The 18,168-nt window shown below is 36.0% G+C and overlaps 1 protein-coding gene across 2 annotated transcripts in view; it reads right to left on the reverse strand.

Moving 5' to 3' along the window:
- The window catches only part of LOC124163391 (sphingomyelin phosphodiesterase-like), a 234,130-nt gene that overhangs the window by 101,076 nt on the left and 114,886 nt on the right, over positions 1 to 18,168 (reverse strand). Inside the window, exon 2 of one of the 2 annotated variants that reach the window (XM_046540273.1) lies at positions 2,430 to 2,495. The exons of the other annotated variant lie outside the window; for it this stretch is intronic. Coding sequence (XP_046396229.1) covers positions 2,430 to 2,495 — 66 coding nt within the window. The remainder of the gene's footprint in view (positions 1 to 2,429; positions 2,496 to 18,168) is intronic. 2 annotated transcript variants of the gene reach the window in all.

Genomic DNA, 18,168 nt, shown 5'->3' on the forward strand with positions numbered 1-18,168 from the left:
CACATTTTTCCAAATTGTGAAAATAATAAAATGTGTGTACCTAAGCCACGAAAAACTGTCTTGGGTCAATAGAGCAAAGAACTCCCTTGCAGACATTTAATCAAAATACGAGACCCTAAAAGTTAAACGTCTGTTAAATTTAGGTGGAATGACCCATGAATAGTTGTTTTAGCGCGATTAATAATGAGAGGGCAACAGTTTTTTTTTTTAATACGTGGGGAGTTTCAAAATCATGTACTTCTAACAGTAAGGAAAAGAATGTAAACAAGTGTTATACTTTCGTTTCTTTTTTCGTCGCTTCAAACCGTTGTGCATTAAGTGGAAGGTTGCTGTCAAACGATCTGTGAGGGTTCAGAGGAAGAGACTCCTTGCCATGCAGTCGGACTGTGAAATCATTTCCGTGTTCTCGAGTTTGTGTCCGTCACTTTCATGGGATTCTGCTCGGCATGGGGAGCCGTTGTGTCTACTTTCTTCCATTCTCCTTATGCGTCTGCAATGTGTCTCGGATGGCGGAGAAAGTGAGAAAGAATACAGGAAATCCCGGCCTTGCTTCATAACCGTTCTTGCTGCGTCGGCGCTCTTGTGGCGGCGGGGTAAAGTCCTCACAAACCGAAGGTCGCGGGTTCGAGTCCTTGCCTGGATAGGTTTCCCCATGGGTGTTTGTGATCGTCTCACGTTTTTATTCGTTAGATTACCTCGCTGTAAAAGCCTTAAATGCGCTTTTTTGGGAGCGGTGAAGAGAAGGTATCAGTGATGTCTCCATGCTTCTGGGTTTCACCGCGTGGACTTTCTTTGCGACGACAGTTTCTCCGGTATTCCAACCGGGGTCGATGTTGGGATTCAATTCAATTCAATTCAATTTTCAATTCAAAAAGGTTTATTTCCATACTGCAAGTTTTACATGAATATTTACATAGTGAGGTAGAGTATTATAATACATATATACAGTAGGTCCCCGTTATAGGAAAATTTCCTCTTCAGGGCATGTCACAATTTGTTATTATTTATACATTGTTTGTGAGCATGTAGCAGATATGGCAAAAAAAAACATCAGAAAGTCTGGAACTCTTTTCTTCCGGGATGGCTATTGGTCCGACATTTGTCCGAGACGTGAGGGAAACCGGCAAAACCCCCAATTTTTGGTGACTTACATGGTGCATTCTTGGCGCCAAATTTTTCATGCTGGATGCTGATTGGTCCACTTTCTTTTTTCTCGTATGACCCTCTTCCACGAGTTGTGGAGAGGGAAGCCGTCTCCTCTATTCATGTTTTCAGGTATCAGTATAAGACACTTCTATGCAGCAAAAGAGAGGAGGCTAGGACAAACATTAAACTAGGAAAACAAAATCTTGCGGATGTGAAGGAGTTTTGCCACCTAGGAAACCGAATAACCAAAGATGGACAAAGCAAGAAAGGTATATTCAGTAGAATAGTGCAGGCGAAGAGGGCTTTCTAAGATAAGAAAAATCTTCTTACAGGTGAGAATACAAGCATAGAAGTAAGGAAACAATTCATAAGAAGATATTTATGGAGTATGTTTTTCTATGGAGTGAGGCGTGGACTTTACAGCAGCAAAGGAATCAAGAGTGGAAGCATTCAAAATGTGGTGCTACCGAAAAATGATGAAGGTAAAATAAATTGCTTCTATGTATTCTCAGCTCTAAGAAAAGTTTTTTTGCAGAATTCCCTTTCCGCCTGTGCTATTTTACGGACTATTTCTTTCTTCCTTGGCCCATCCATAGTTATACGGCTTCATACGTAACAAAAGCTGAAACTATTCAACTCCTTCTTTCCGTAGGTATTATCATAGAGTAAGTATATTCTTAAGTAAGTACTTACTCTATGGTATTATGTAATGAACCACTTTTTGTGCTAGCTTAACCCTCTTATGTCTCGCGAAAAGAAAAAAAAGTCACAATTTCACTGTTAGATGCTGATAGCTCACTAATAATTCAATAGTCAATTTTCATTTTATTTTAACATTAACATTTTTTCTTTAAATTATAAAAAATAACTAATATTACCGAAAATTCATCAAATAATACATTAAAAAGGTGAAAACACACATAATTAAGATGTTCTAAAGTTTTTAATATATACTTACCTTTAGTTGTTTTTGACACCTAATTTTTTTCTTAACCTACGGCAAAATCAGCAAAAATTCCTCCGCACTTTTAGCATAGTACTTAGAAAACAGGTTGGCACTCAAATGGTTAATCTCTTCTTCCGCGCGAAAAAAACAATTATCTCTTCAATTTGTGCAATAATGTGTGGGCTTAGATGGATACGTTCATGTATTTAGGCTCATAAATTTATGATTTGTAATCCTTGTCCTTACATGAATCGATTGAAACTATAATCTGACGAATGCGATCGAGCTCATGTGATATATTTTTAATTATATGCCTATAACTTTCAACCATATTTACCGTACGACCGAGGAATGGCTGGGTAGCGAGGTAATCTCTCCATACATCCTTTTATCCTTCGCCAGGCTTGAAAAGCAAGGGACAAAGAAAATATGTGTTAGATTTGTGAACTTACTGTTGACAGTGAAGCAATGTGATGGTGATTTTTGTGCATTGTGCATTCACATCTTAACCCGTGAGATTTTATCCGTATCTAGTTATAATTATATGGTTGATGTGCGTGAATATGCAATGAATACTAAATGTTTTTAACGATGAATATTTATTACTGACGGATGTGGTGGTATTACTCTAAGTTTTATATTTATTCTATAATTTTGTGGTATTTTTTAAAAAATTATTCGTTGACACATGGTGATGATATACCGCGTGACTGTATGTAATTGAGGAGTGAGACATTATTTATAAAGCGTATCCAATATTCGTAGTGTAGTTCCAATTATATTTGTAGTTCCAATAAAGCGAATTTCGCCAATTATAAACGCAATAACCTGGGTTGTCATATATGCCTATGAAAAATGGGATTAAAAAAAAAATGACCAATGATCGTGTTGATGGGTTAAGAATATGTTTATTAACTTACCCGACTCCTTCGTTACTCAATAATGCTTGAAGGTTCTCCTGAATGATGGGTTGTATTTTTTATTATTGCATGACGAGACGGTTGAACGCCTTGAGAAATCTCATAAAAACTCCGTCCGGAATTAGTTTTCCCAGTGGCTGATCCGTAATGATGAATACCCATTGCGAAATCTGGTCCACAAGATGGAATGTCGGAAGTTATTATAAAATATACCCTCGATTATAAGATATGAAGATTCGTTCTGGTTGAAGGACCTCTCGGTAATCGAAGCACACGCTTGCTCTATTCCGTTTTTTTACAGTGATTTCATTTTACGGGACGAATCTTCATTTTACAAAAATTGACATGATTTGGAAAAAAAACATGTTAATTAATATTCCATAAGTTATTTTAACATGAAATTCATCAACAATCTTGTTTCGATAAAATATTTACCTTCCAAGTTTGATAAGTTTCTGCGTGAAAAACAACAAGCAAAGAAAAATATTTTACGGGATACAAGACGGCAAACGTGCCTCGACTAGCGTCTATTATTTTACGCAAACTCCGAAGAGATATTTATCACAGTTCCCTAGCGACGTATATTCTGTACTTTCATTTTTTTTTAAATACACACATTAAAAGGGACTGAGAGTTAAGGAAGTAAATCAGACGACATTGAGATAATCATGGAATCATTATCCCAAATCACCGAAACAAACAAACAAAACGGCAAACTAAAAAAATCAATTATGGCATAAGTTTAGATGATGGATAATAGTAATTCTGTAGTAATTATAGTATAATTTGCGATTTACGTTTCGAAGCACACAGATTTTTAAATGTCAATTTTAGGTGAAAGGCTCTTAAAATCCCTCTTTATCCTGTTTATCGGTGAGAAATAAATGAAGTGCGGTTTGAATTATTCAAAGATTGGTCTAATAAGTGAACATATAAGTTAAACATTGAGGTTTTCTAAATTATTTTTAATTACGACATGCATATCCCAAAATTTTACAGCCTGTGATAGGCATATGTTTCACATGAAAATTTAAGCTAAGGCCTCATTAAAGAATGATACCTAAGTTAGATCTTACCATTTTCTGTTGGTAAGATCCTAAGATTAGATATTTGTATCCAACTATCTATCACGTTCTAATGGAATTATTATGCTTATCGGCGAATGTAGGGGTGATTTGGGAAAATTATTTGGAATACATTGTTTATTTTAATGTTTTCAGATTTACTTCCGATACTCCCGGTAGCTTTTAATGTATTCGTGTTTTTTTTAACGACAGTAGAGAATATCCGTCACTAGGGAACGGTGATAAATATCTCTTTGGAGTTTGGGGAAAATAATGGACGCTATTCGTGGCCTCATTCCTTTATGATTTTCTCCTTTCAAGGACATGAGGTCTTCTTTCAAATTAATTTCGGAATATGGCCTGCTAAAACTTATTTCGTGAGAGTTTTTTACACAACAGATTAATGTCAAAATCTTCATCATATCCTAATTATAATGTACCTAGATTTCTAAATGTGATTCTCGTGGATCTTGAAGTTTCGAAATTAATTGGCTGGATGATCGAATTTCACCCAGAACAATGAATGAGGTTATCTTGAACTTAGCTAATAGATATTCATTCAAAAAATAAGGCCCTTTAATATCACATAACTCAATTATTATCATAAAACGTAAGTATCATTAATAAATTCTGATTCGGGTGGCTCAGTTAGAAACTTTGAAATTCTGAATTTGATTTTAAGCCATTTGATAACGAGGTGAGAACCCCCAAAAAACGGGACGGTGTCAGATTACACAAAATTTCCCTAATTTCCCTATTCATACAGAAATAGGTGTTTCAAATGAAGTTCCTCGTAAAGAAGCGCTCTCTGGTTTTCCCGCCGGGTATAATGCTTGATTACTTTCGGCGCGGCGTTTCGATGCCGTAACCTGCCATCGTATGCCTTCTGCCTACATGCCATGCCATCGTCGTCAGGGTCGCAAAACTGAACTGGATAAAATTGCGAACTGATCTTCCCTTATAAATACTTCAACTCAATAAAGTAGCTTGATTCGTAATAACTTAAGGTTTTTGTTATTCTATTATTTTATTTAAAATTCATGAAATATGAATTCAAAATTATTCCTAATTATTAATTATATTATTAACTACCACTCATTACTCTCCATTGCAATCCTTATCATTCACAGAAATTATCAACGGAAAAATAAACCTTGGCATGTTTCGAATAAAATATATTCTTTTAGATAAACGATGGGTCGATCAGGATGAATGGAACAAAAATATTTGGGCAGTACTGTTTACCACCTTTCAGTACTGTGAAGACAATGGACGACTACATTCCCAAAGCGTAGGTGCCTTTCAACTCGAGATAGCTCATGTAAAATAATTTTATAAATGTCTAAACCTCAATACGGAAATATTAATCTATGCATCGTTTTATTATTGGGTGAGTAACGCGAGAGCTCTTCCCACTATCAGTTCACCTGGAAAGTCTGAGATTCCTCGTAAAATTGCTCAGTTCATTACATCCGTCCGATATATGATCAAATTTAATGAACCAAGCTTTTTCCAAAGTATGAATACCTCTTGTTTCTAATTTTCCGTTTTGAAATTGTGATGATTTTTTCATTGAGTAAACTTCTGTTATTTTCAAGATCTTTAGCTCTAAGGAAATGTAGTTAAAATTGTCACTAACACTCCCAATTTTTACTCTGAAATTGGAAAGACATTCTATTTTCGTGCAAACGGTATTTTCAAATGAAGTCTGTCGAATATACGGCCGAAAATAACAAACAAAGGAATTCAGTGAACATATTCCTAGCATCAGTAAGAAAGTATTTTTGGGGTAAAAATAAAAATAATAAATTGGAGTCTCGCGGGGCTGATAGCGCATGTAGCAGAACTAAAAATAAATAAGTAAGACTCTCTGTGGCAATAACAGTCTATTTATCGTGTTATTATTAAGACATCTATTTGGGATACTGAATTTGAATGCCTCGCGTGATGCAATTATTCGGTAATCATTTGCGAGTCTTTCGCAAAAAAATACTCACTAGCCATACCATCTATACTCTGTGTTACTTTGTGTCTACGTAACTTACTACTCACATTCCCTAAATATTTAATTCATATGTTATTCATTTTTTCTTTTGTAGAGATTTCTCTTACTAAGTCAAATTTTAGGATAAAATATTTTCCATGGCCGGCATATCCAACTTCCACCAAAATTGCCTTCGTGTATCCCAGCCGCCGTTAAAAAAAATACATGCAATGCAATAAATGGAAAGCATGCTTAATTTCTCTTGAAGGGGTAATGATTTATGGCTTGCATTCTCCGATTTCAGCGTGATGTCGAGGTTGGCGAAAAAAATCGAGTTCCTTATGTCGCGGCGCTATTTAGAATGAAAATAAAAGATTTGAAACTCAAATCCATTGTTGCAGTTATGCCCTCCGGAGTTATGACTTTGGACAATGTGGCTTAGAGGGGCCAGAGAAATAATTGGAGCTTCAGCTCTCACACTTGTCTGCATTGAGAAATCTTAGATCCAGGAAGCAAATATCTGCAGAGACAGCAGCCAACACCGATCTTCATTGTGTGAAAATATCGTGCCAATATTTCGGTGAATGTTAGTCGGTCTGGACCAGTATTTCACAAATATTTTTGTTGTATAGTTCTAGGGTGACCAATTGGTTAAATAGAAGAATATACTGTATTGGAATCATGTAGAGATTCATTTTTCCGTTGATTATTGTTGTGCATAATAAGGATTGCCATGGGAAGAAGTGGTTGTTAAAGAACTTTGAATTCATATTTCATGAATTTTAAATAAAATGATCGAATAACAAATAGCATTAAGTCATTACGAGTCAAGCTACTTCATTTAGTTGAAATATTTGAAAGGGAAGATCAGTTCGCAATTTTATTCAGTTCATTTTTGCAATTCGACTGTTAAGTATCTTACGAATGATAACTATTTATATTAATTTATGTATAAATTAATTATTAAATTTATATTATTTAAATTATATTAAAATTAAATCAATAAATTAATATAAATACTAATTTATATTAATTGTAATAATATAATTATTTATTATTTTTTTATTAATTTTTTTATTTCACTAGCCTCTGTATTTGACTGTAATGACTTATTATGTCAAATTTTCAACTATGGTTGGGTGACCACGATGCAAGAAACTATTCCAGATAAAGATATTCGGGGTAGATTGCCAAATTCGCACTCACCGTGTGGTAACATGCCGAAAATGTTCCGCTCTTCAAGAACATGGGCGACGCAAGAGCTAGGAGAAACGGGTGACGGTTTGAGAAAATAAATGGGGTTTCAAAGAAACGAATGTTTTGAAGGTGTGTTTGACCCGAACGGGAGTCATTTCCTGTTCGGAAGAGGACAAGTGATGTTCATTAGTTTCTCTTCATCCTTTTTTCAGGATTTCCGTGGGAATTTGGACGGCTTTGGGCTAACAGCCGTTTTACGAAAGTTAGGTTTACTTTCCGGTAGTAAAAAAAAGATAAAAATACCATTCCTTTCTTTTCGTGCCATCTGCCAAAAACGTCGTTAGTTATTAGGTGTAACAAAAACTACAGATTGGTCTGTTGGAAAACCGAGGAATATTCACGAAAAATGTGTCAACTGCAAGCTTGATGCATATATATACGTCATTTATTATAGACGCGTCAAAGCACCAGCAGCCCCCCACCACTACCACTCTTCATATGACTGCATGGTGATGGATTGGGACGTTCTGGCCAGCGCACCGCGGGTACAAATGCGAACTTCTCGCGCTATTTTTGCGTGTTATTCCTAAATTTACGATGTTTGCGATTGAAAAAACACTTTGGTTAATTAGATGTATTATTATAATTGAATGGGTATTTAATTTTAATTAATTAATCCTTTTTCAAAACTTTGGGAGGGGCGGCGTCAGAGAGTCCTTATGGGCAAGACGCCACTGGCTACCTTTCCCATAGCTATTCTTGTCTTTATCTCTGTCTCACCCTTCCAGTCTTCAGTCGCACGCTTCCTATACATTCTAACTTGCTTTATTTTTCCTCATTGATCATAACAATCACATTCCCGCCATCATTTACTCTCATTACTTTCGTTTTTCACAACATTTACTCATGCTTTGAAATAGAGTAATCGTCCAACATAATATTCCAATGAAATGATTCTGAGCCCATGAAAGCCTTTTGAAGAGGTAATTATCGTAATTCTGGCCACGGAAGTTAATATAATTTTTAGCCACGAAAATTTATAGGTATTTAAGGGATCGAAAAGTTTTCGTGGGCTGAAAATTACGAATAATTTTGATCATTCGCTTCTCTCGGTCAGATACATCATAACATTTATAATGAGCAACGCCATTTAATGAAATCCTTAGGTGGTTGCGCAAATACAAACTATTTTTATCTGGACGCTACTCATCTGGGGATTAGTCGATGAGTCATCTCAAGATGTATGTACGATGAATGAAATCTGATCACCTGATGATGTCCTCAGTGTGAACCTGTTTCCTGTTTGTTTTTGAAGGTTGTCTATAGCCAATAACATATTGCCTTCATTGAATAGTTTCCGAGGGTTTCGCTGTGCGTGAAAAGAATGGGGTTAGGGACGACGGAACGTCACACTGAGAAGTCTAAGGTCAAGCATGGCCTCGAAAGAATTGGACCAGTCATCCGGTGAGAAGAGGAATTTATTTTGGGACGAAGGAACCTCGTAGGTGGATCTTTTGAGAGTATTATATATGTATGATAAAAGGAAGCCGAAAGAATCGGCGGGTATGGCTAGGAAGTGACCTAAACATTTGAAGGTCGCTACGCCAGTCGCAGACGGTGGGTATCGTTTGCTTTTATTTTCGCGTGTCATTTTTTTAATTTCCGTGACGCCCGCGGGCCAAGAGGCTACACCCTTGTCGTCTGGAGATTCGCGTTTCCTGGTGACCTTGCAGCCGTGAAAGTCTCGTATAGTGCTTAGCTAGGAAGTTATCATGAGATATTGCGGTTGAATACGTATTCTAATGGGAGTGGAGCGTGTGGATGTTTTTAGTCGTCTTTGCAGGAGAGTATGCTCATATTTTATCATCTATTGTTTTTTTAGTCAGTTTACTTAAGAGGCCACGAGAAACTCTCACGAAAGGTATTTATTTGTCTTCAGATATTTAGCCTTTTGTGCTCTATTATAACAGTCTAAGGTTGGTGTGAACGTTTTGATATTCATCGTTGCGTTTCTTCCGGAGGAATATAAAATAATTAAAAAAAAACAAATCAACGCCTCTTAATCTTACGGTTGAATTAGTGATTGAGTGAGTGTCTTATCGATGCCAATTATGGTTTTATCCATCGATTTGCGTCATTCGAAGCTTAAATTTTAGAAGTAATGACGAATGACCTAATATTTACTTTCGCCAGTGGCGTTTTTTGGGCTCACGCTTTCTTTTTTGTGCGAATTATTATTCCCTACACTCTCATACATATTGAGACTTTTTAATTCTTTCAGTTTTTTACCCACTTCATTGTATACTTTCAACGTTGCACAAGACTCGTTCCCGCAGAGGCAAGATCATTAATTTTGCCAGTGACACTGCAGTCCCCAAATGTGTTTTCAAATGTACGTTGGCGGAATCCGTTCCGACTTTCTCGCTTTCATTGATACGGTGGTTTTATTGGGGACAATTGAATTTAATCACCAATGTGGTCGGTATTTGTCGTGAAAATTATCAATTACTGGGCTGTAATAATGTCTGTCAAAATGTATCTCAGTCTCAAATCTGTTAGATGAAAAAAATGGCGGTGTTGTCCATCTCTTGAGAGCTACTTTGTTAATTCGCAAGATGATATTTACCTCGGGATATGAGAAGGCTTTTGTGAACAGAAGGAAGGGGTTCATTACTTGGTCTCGGATAGAGGTATCTGTAACTGTTAGGAAAATCCAGGTAGGATTTTTGTGAAGGAAGGAATTGAGAAGATATATTTATATAACGCCGCGTCAGTGGAGGAATGCTTTTCATTGGCTGATTCCGGCGATAAAGTTTGTTCTATAGTAATTTATTTAGATTGGAAAATCTATTTCCACGAAATTTAACTCTTATTAACCCTACCGTGACAGTGCGGGGTAACTCAGTTACCCCAATTTATGTTAACGTTGTATAATTTTATTATTTTTTATTTTGTCTCTCAGATATTTTTTGTATTTTAGGTCAGCCACTCTGTCGTTATTTAGGCGATTAATGATTATTTTTTGCATTTAAATTGTCTTTGAAAACAACTTTTATTGTGGGGTAACTGGGTTACCACACTGTTGGCGGGCATAAAAAACTTGTTTGTTATATGAGAGCAGGGTTAAAAATTGAATGCAATAAATTTTATTATATTATAATTTCAATAACGCTAGTATTCTACATAATGGCACCTTTAATTGTTCTTCATAGCATGTTAGTCAATGTACCTTTACAAAAGCAAAATATGAAAGATTCCTGCCATTTCGCACAAAATTAATGTACAATGTATTTATAAATGTAGCCTACAATGTATTTATAAATAAAATAAAACAAGATATTATAACATTAAAAAGAGAGCCATAGTGTTGAATTACAAGAAAGAATAAAATACAACTTATAATTTATGAATTATAATTGGGGTACCCCACACAGTCGTTCGCGTAAGTCTTCTAGGCACAGTCACAGAAGGGATAAGAAGAAAAGTAACATGCTTCCAATACAACTCATGTGTAAGTCCATCGGTAAGCTTTTTTCCATTTACTCTCATAATAATCCCGTAGTTGGGGGTTTCATCTACATCTGCATACCGCCCAACAATCCGCCTCACTAGTCAGGGGGGGTAGGGTTAGGACACCAGCCTTATACAAACAAGGAAATCTTCTGACGAAGTTACGCCAAGCGTTTATTAAAGTCCTTTATTATTCGGGGGAAAATCGAATTTTCATAGATATCCGTTCGGCAAAATATCTCGTTTCTGTCCGAGCTGGAAATATAGTGGGGTTCTAATATGATGTTTTTAGTCTTACTCTGAAAAAAATCAATATGTTGGCTTTGAATTTGACTCGGCTCACCTTGAGTATTTTTGTTCACTTGCACCCTGGGATTACAACAAGGGCATTATTTGAATTGTAGGCCCTATGCAATGTGGGGGTGAGTTTTTTTCGAATGTCGTTTATTTCGATTGACAATTTTTTCGAACAAATGGAACACTCACAGATAAAAAGGATTATATGTCAGGATTTTAACACTTAGCATGCTATGGGCGTAATATTACGCAATAGGTCACTTGAAAAATCGTAGTTTGCCTTTTTTTAACAAACTGGTACTAACCTCTATAGAAACAAATGAGAAAAACAAAAGCAAAATATCAAACCACCTATACCATCATCGCATACCGCATCACAGGTTGGTCGCTAAGAAATGATGCAAAAGTATTGAAAGTGTGCTACACTAAGGGTACAGATATACAATACTAAGGTTAGCAAGGTAAGTGTTAATACATTTATCAATCTTTGGGGATAGCGTGGAGGACTTGCAATTTCGGGTAGGTAACGAGTTTTTTTATCTTAAAAGAGAGGTGGGCGTCATACCCGCTTAGGGCACTTGTGAGGGACGAGTGGATATTTATTTGGGACGATGACCTTGGGTAGGGCAATTTCCTTGTATCTCCGCCTTTTGTGTTTACCAAAGCGGCGAGGTCATCGCTTTCCTTCTCGCCTTAGACAACCGCGACCGATACTCCTATTCGCGAGTGCAAATTTGGAGCCAGAATCAAGCAAAAATAATGAAATTTCAAAAAGAAGAAATCGCTTGCTGGGAATCTTCGTTCTCTTGTAATTCTTAGAATTTTCTTACGCAAGGAAGATTTTTTTGTCGTGGTTCCTGAGTGAAAACGATTTCATTGACATTGACCGATGGCATGTTATTTTTATGTACTTATATGAATATGAGATGATAATCATTTTATTTCATCATTTATATTGACTATAATAATGACAAATGTTCACCAATCGAATAATAAATATCGGAAGGAATGGAACGGTGAATAAATTGGTAGTGGAATTGGAATAATTATGAATTATTGAAATTGAAATTATTACAAAACTTCCTCTAAACTGGTCGTATTTTTTCTCATATGGTGGCGATTTACTCATTTCAAACTTATGCAGTGTTACAAGAAATCCTTGTCAAAATTTGATTGTGTTTTATGCATTTGAAAAATACTATGGTAAAACCTTCAAATTTAAGATACAGACTACTATCAACAATTTATTTCTCTAAAAATATCAGTGTATGTGGACTAGACCCTTCTCAACTAAAAGAAATTACATCTTAGAAAATAGCGAGGTTGAGATGTTGATTGATGAATCTTTGCTACCCTCTGCCTAATGTACCTTGAAAATTTCAAGGCGATAGCGTAAGTATTATTATAGTATAATGCAACTAAAACAACTATCGAGAAGGAGTGATAGTTGACATTTTACTAATGAATTGTAGTCTTAACTTTTTGCCATGCGTAGGTATTCTGCTTTCGTTGTGCGAAAAATCCACCGAGAAAAAAATAATTCGCCTTGACTGGGATTCGAAACCGGATCCCTTCTGTGGAAATTTCTCTCCCTCTGCAGGTTGACTGACTAAAGTAATCGGCCAGAAATTCAGGGATCCGGGTTCGATTCCCGGTCAACGCGAATGATTTTTTTCTCTGTGGATTTTTCGCACAATTTGTGAATTGCTGGTGACTCTCGTAAAGTTATCACCGTTGCTAGTCCCGGTATGCTTAAATTCATTCTGCTTTCAGTTTAAAGACATCGTATAGGTGTGGGCGAGGTGGATTAAGTGGATTTTTACGCCCTTGAGTTTCACCTTCGACACAAGTTCGTGGGTCGATGGGTGTAACCCGAATACGACCAGGAAGACCATGGGGTATCTGTCCAGGCTATTTAAAGAGCAAACTTGCGGATGTCATCGTAAAAAAATTGAACCGGGATGCGCTGAAGACGTTTCCTTGATCTTTTCAATCGATTCCCGGGATTTTTAACACACTTTCTCTTTAACTTTCTTCCTCTGTTTATTTTTCATGGATTGAATCTTGCAATCGATTATAAACCCTCTTCCCATCGTCGGATCGGCTCGAAAATTTGCGAATTTACTTACTTCTTATGACGATATAATATTCAATAATCGGTCATTTGAATATTTTATCCACTGTGCTCTAATTAATAAGCTAAATTTCCATTTTTTCCTTATAGATGGCGTTAACAGCTTTGGTTTAATTGATTACATGATTCGCCACTAAAATGTAGTCAATAAAAAAACACGCTTTTCCCAAAAATTGTATTAAGTAATCTCCGGAGAAAACGTCGAGGCATCTTAGATACCAATCAACACAATTTCAATAGGGTGTGCGGCAGTTTACGGCTAGTTCTTACGAAGATAATAGATGGCGTCCAGTAAGCGTTAATATTTTTATAAACGCCCCATAGCCATTAAGCTAATGTTTCATTATGTGATTCATTAAATTTTATGCCGATTGGATATTTGGATGAGAAACGAAATGTATGTCATTCCCATGAAATATTTTCAAATGTTGCTCCTCTAATTGTGCTTCATCGACTGATGGCAGTAATAAATTAGAATTCCGTGATCTCTATTTTCTGGAAATTGCGCTTCATGATCTGCATTTTCATGCATGTCCTTACAGCGTCACGGTAAAAGTAAAACATATCGCATTGTAGGATGCAGTTTTTTAATCGTTGCGTTAGGATCCTAGAACACACACCGATTTTGGACGGTCGGTAAAAATAATCGGCCATTCACATTCCAATAGTATACCATTGGAGGGTATGGGAGGTTGCACACTGATCGACCACGACCCGGTACCGATAAAAAGTTGGTTTATCACGGAAACCAAACAAATGAACGTTTGACCTGCTAAAATCCGGAGTAGGTGTGTGCAAAGCAGCAGTCCACCGATAAAATATCGGCCTGTTTTTTACCGGCCTTCCAAAATCGGTGTTAGCAAGGGGCCTTACTTTACCATCACATACCTCTTCAGACACTATTTAGGCATATGTAGTGAATTAGGCCGAATCAAACCGAATATTTCCACGACTATAAGAAAATGTTTATCCTCGTACTCTAATATTGTATTCCGTTGACTAAGCTCGAAAAATTTATCTTAGCTCCTGTCATTTTCAAAAAACTTTTTTTGCTGGCAAAAAGTGTGAGTACTTTTTTTCCGACGGTTCTCACGTTTTTGTGGTCACTAGCCATGAAGCCCAACACCAGGTCGTCCTTCGGTGACATCAATGTCCTTCTATTTGTCTGGAATGATATTAGCCCATACGTGTCGCGATAGCCTCATTTAGTATCCTTTCTTTTGTTTTCACCCACTCAGGCATCTGCCTTCTTCGACGAGATGACTGAAATATATGGAGAAGAATTGCTATAATTCCACAAAGGAAAAATATTCTGTTGAATCAAATCAGAATCCCTCCAATCCGCGGTGAATTTTTAATGGCATAATTATATATGCATACTTCAACAGAAAGACAGTGGTTGGGAGCAATTGAATAAATTTATTATTCCTTTCTAAAACCGTAAATAAATATGATTACGTCATTTTTCGAGTCCTAATTAACATTATTAATACTCTTGTCACGAATTGGCGTAGTTGATCTGCAATTCACGTGTATTAAATGATACTTCACTGTCATAAATGCGAAGCCTTTCCCTTGAAAGCACAAGTTTCATGTCCATTTTCTAGCTCATTTTAATGATGATTGTTCTAAACCATTTTACTTTTCAATAGCATATGTCTACGAGTGAACGTGAGCTATTGTGTGTATTATCTTTTTTAGTGGCCAATGTAGTTCTCCTTGATAATTCAGCAAATGTTCGACGATCTACCAATTGTTGTTGTTAACTGAGCCTTTGACTTAAGAGGTAATTACATAATTAATTACATTTTCTATTTGACGGTTGATGACGTATATGGCGATTAGCCATCAAATCTGTTGCCATGGAAGTGTCTTATTTGTCGAAACTGTTTACTGCAATATCCAGCTCGATAATGAATGTGAATAACAAGAAAAAAGTCCTTATCATGTATATGACTGGTTTTTTTATTAATGCGCTTATTGCTGATCCTTCAGTCCTTATTATGAATAGCAATAAAAAGTCCTTATTTTGTGTATGACTTGGTTTTTCTTATATTAATGAGTTTATGTCTCCGTTATGATGTTTTCATAAACGGATTTAAGTCAATTTTTAATAGGAGGAATTATTATCGCTCGCACGGTCTTAGGAATAACTCGTTTACAAATTACTCTATGATCATTAAATTTAGTGGTTTTACTTATTAATATTTGCTTGAACCTCCAATTGGAAAATCTTTCCTGATGATTTGCTCAGATTTAAAATGCTCATATTTATGTTTCGGGCAACTGTTATCTTAGTTCTGCTTTTTGAGTCCTAAAAATTACAAAAATGCTAACGCAAATTTCATGCGAGTAATTCGTCGAAAATAATGCGAGGCATAATTGGTCGTGAGAGAGTGGTTCGTCCTATAGAGAGTAATTTTGACAATGCATCCACTGTACTATATCCACCATCCATCTTTTGCTTTCTACTAACAATATATATGAAACTTACTACCCCAATATCCCGGAATAATCTTGTTGTTCTATTGTTTTTGTACTTTCTTTGACGTGATCACTGAAAATTGAAAAATGAGTACTGAAATTCCATAAAGGAAAAATAATTCCTGTTGGATCAAACCAGAATCCCTCGAATCCGCGCTAAATTTTCAATGACATTTATTCATTCTACAAAGAAAAAAGTCTGTTTAGCTGGGAAGCAACGTAGTTAATCAATTATTCCTTTCTCAAAGTACCGTCCCTCGGAAATATAAACGATGACGTCATTATCCGAATTCTAATTAGTATTTATTAATATTCTAGTCAGGAATTGGCCTAGTTGATTTACAATTCTCGGTAATTGAAAATTCACTATTATCATACAAAATGCCTTTTACATGAAAACACAAGTTTTACATCCCCTTTCTCGTTCACTTCTATAACATTTGTTCCCATCCATTATTCCTTTCATTAGCCAATGCCTACGAGCCACCGTGAGCTATGGTGAGCATTATCTTTTATAATCCCCTCCTGTATAATCGTGACAGTATCGTGATCACTGCAGGGTAAAAATTATGCCACTTTTACTTGCTTCTCAACGACGAAATCGTTTTACGAGGCGCTTTCAATGAAGTTCAAACCACTATAATACCATGTAACCTTCAATAAATTAACAATTGGAAATATAATTGAATCGGCCAAGGCCTCCAATCTGTGACAGTAATTCTCTAGTTGGCTAGGACGTAGATGGCCTCTCTCTTCATTCCCATTAACCCAGTTCTCTTCGTACCTCTTCTATGCATAGCCAACATTGTCCCCTCTTATCAAGTCTCAAAGCATTGACGTACTCTACAGTACCCAAAATGTCCACCTCAGGTGCGGATCTAGGATTTTCTTTTGAAGCAAGCTCTTGGAAGTAGATTGCAAGTTTCTAAAATGGGAAGAAGGGGGGGATGGAAATAAATGCTTCGTTATGGTAATATAAGGAAGTGATATTTTTATGATGTCCCGACCTAGTGTTCATGTAAATTTCGTCATGTTAGAGTCCTAATTAATTTTTATTTTTGCCCATATCACGGATTGGCGTAATTGTTCTACAAATCTCTTGTTTGGATGAAAATTTCTCTATCATAAAAACGCCAAGCTTTTCCCTTCAAAGCGCAAGTTTTATATCCTTGTTTCTCGAGAATTTCAATGAAATATTTTTCAATCAGTTATTCTTTTCAATAAAATATCAGCGACCGTGAGCTGTAGCATGTATTACATTTTTTAAGGTGCATTAATTAATTAAATACAGATTTTATTTGGAATGTTTCGTATTATACTGTTACAATAGATGATCATCAGCCATTTCGAAGTGATATTTCGTTCAAAAAAGTTGAAGAATTTGGAATACCCAGCAGTTAGGTAGGTGTAAAAAAAACTGTGCTAATTTCAATTTTAATTTTACATTGCGAAACTACGTCATGAATTGAGTGGGTACCATGTTAATGCTGGCACTGCTTACCCGACGAACTGTAGACTACTCAATCAACACTCGATCGTGAGCGAAAATAACCGTTTCCAAGAATTAAGAAATATTTACTCACCCTGGAAGTGTCCGTAGCATCTCTATTCAAGCTCTCAATTAGAAGCTCTATTCAAAGCGATCATAAGATAAATTTCTCTGTCATAATACACTATGCATGCTTTTCTCATTGAAAATTTTACAGTTATAAACTATACCCTAAAAACTTCAGTCTGCTGATTCTTACAACTGCTTAATTATTCATAAGATTTTTACCCGTTATGATTAAGTTCGTAAGTTTTGGCTCGATATTTTGCAGGTACATAGACTTATTATCAGGCAGAAATTGGCCAAATAATCATTTCTTTTCTATCAAAAATTGATTTCCTTCATGTACATGAGTCGCATGTTTCGCAATCGACAATGATAAAAGGTTCGCGGAAAACGAATTTTCTGTGACCCAAATGATTTTGAAAAGAAACGTGTTCTCTTTGTACATTCGTTGCATGTTTTTAATTATCGACTCTTGTTCATATATCTTTATCGGCCGTAAGTGTTTTCGAGAGAATGTGTCGAGAGTTACATAATTCATGAGAAAGGATTATGGAGACCGAGCGATGAGGGTGAAAATGCAGAAATTTAAGTCGTTAAATATCTTTTAGCCCATTTTTATGGGTTGCGTAACTGTTTCCATGACAATTATCAACAGGATGGGAAGCTCCTTTTGATCCAAGATTACGTTTCAGACTTAAGTCATCTTTACGAAATGATCTTCGCTCTAGGGATTAGTGGTACTAGGTCGAGATTTACTCAACCTTTCATTTCTTTCATCGAAGTCCATCATTTGGAAAGTTCTCAGATGTCCCAAAGCACACATCTCCTGCGCTTAACATAGTGTTTGCCTATCATCCCTTGTGTATTCGTTTCTCTCGGGTTCAATTCTCAAATTTTCTATTTCTTTTATTTACCCATAACACTTCATTTT

This window comes from Ischnura elegans, chromosome 8 (genome assembly GCF_921293095.1).
Source record: "Ischnura elegans chromosome 8, ioIscEleg1.1, whole genome shotgun sequence".
Taxonomy (NCBI): domain Eukaryota; kingdom Metazoa; phylum Arthropoda; class Insecta; order Odonata; family Coenagrionidae; genus Ischnura; species Ischnura elegans.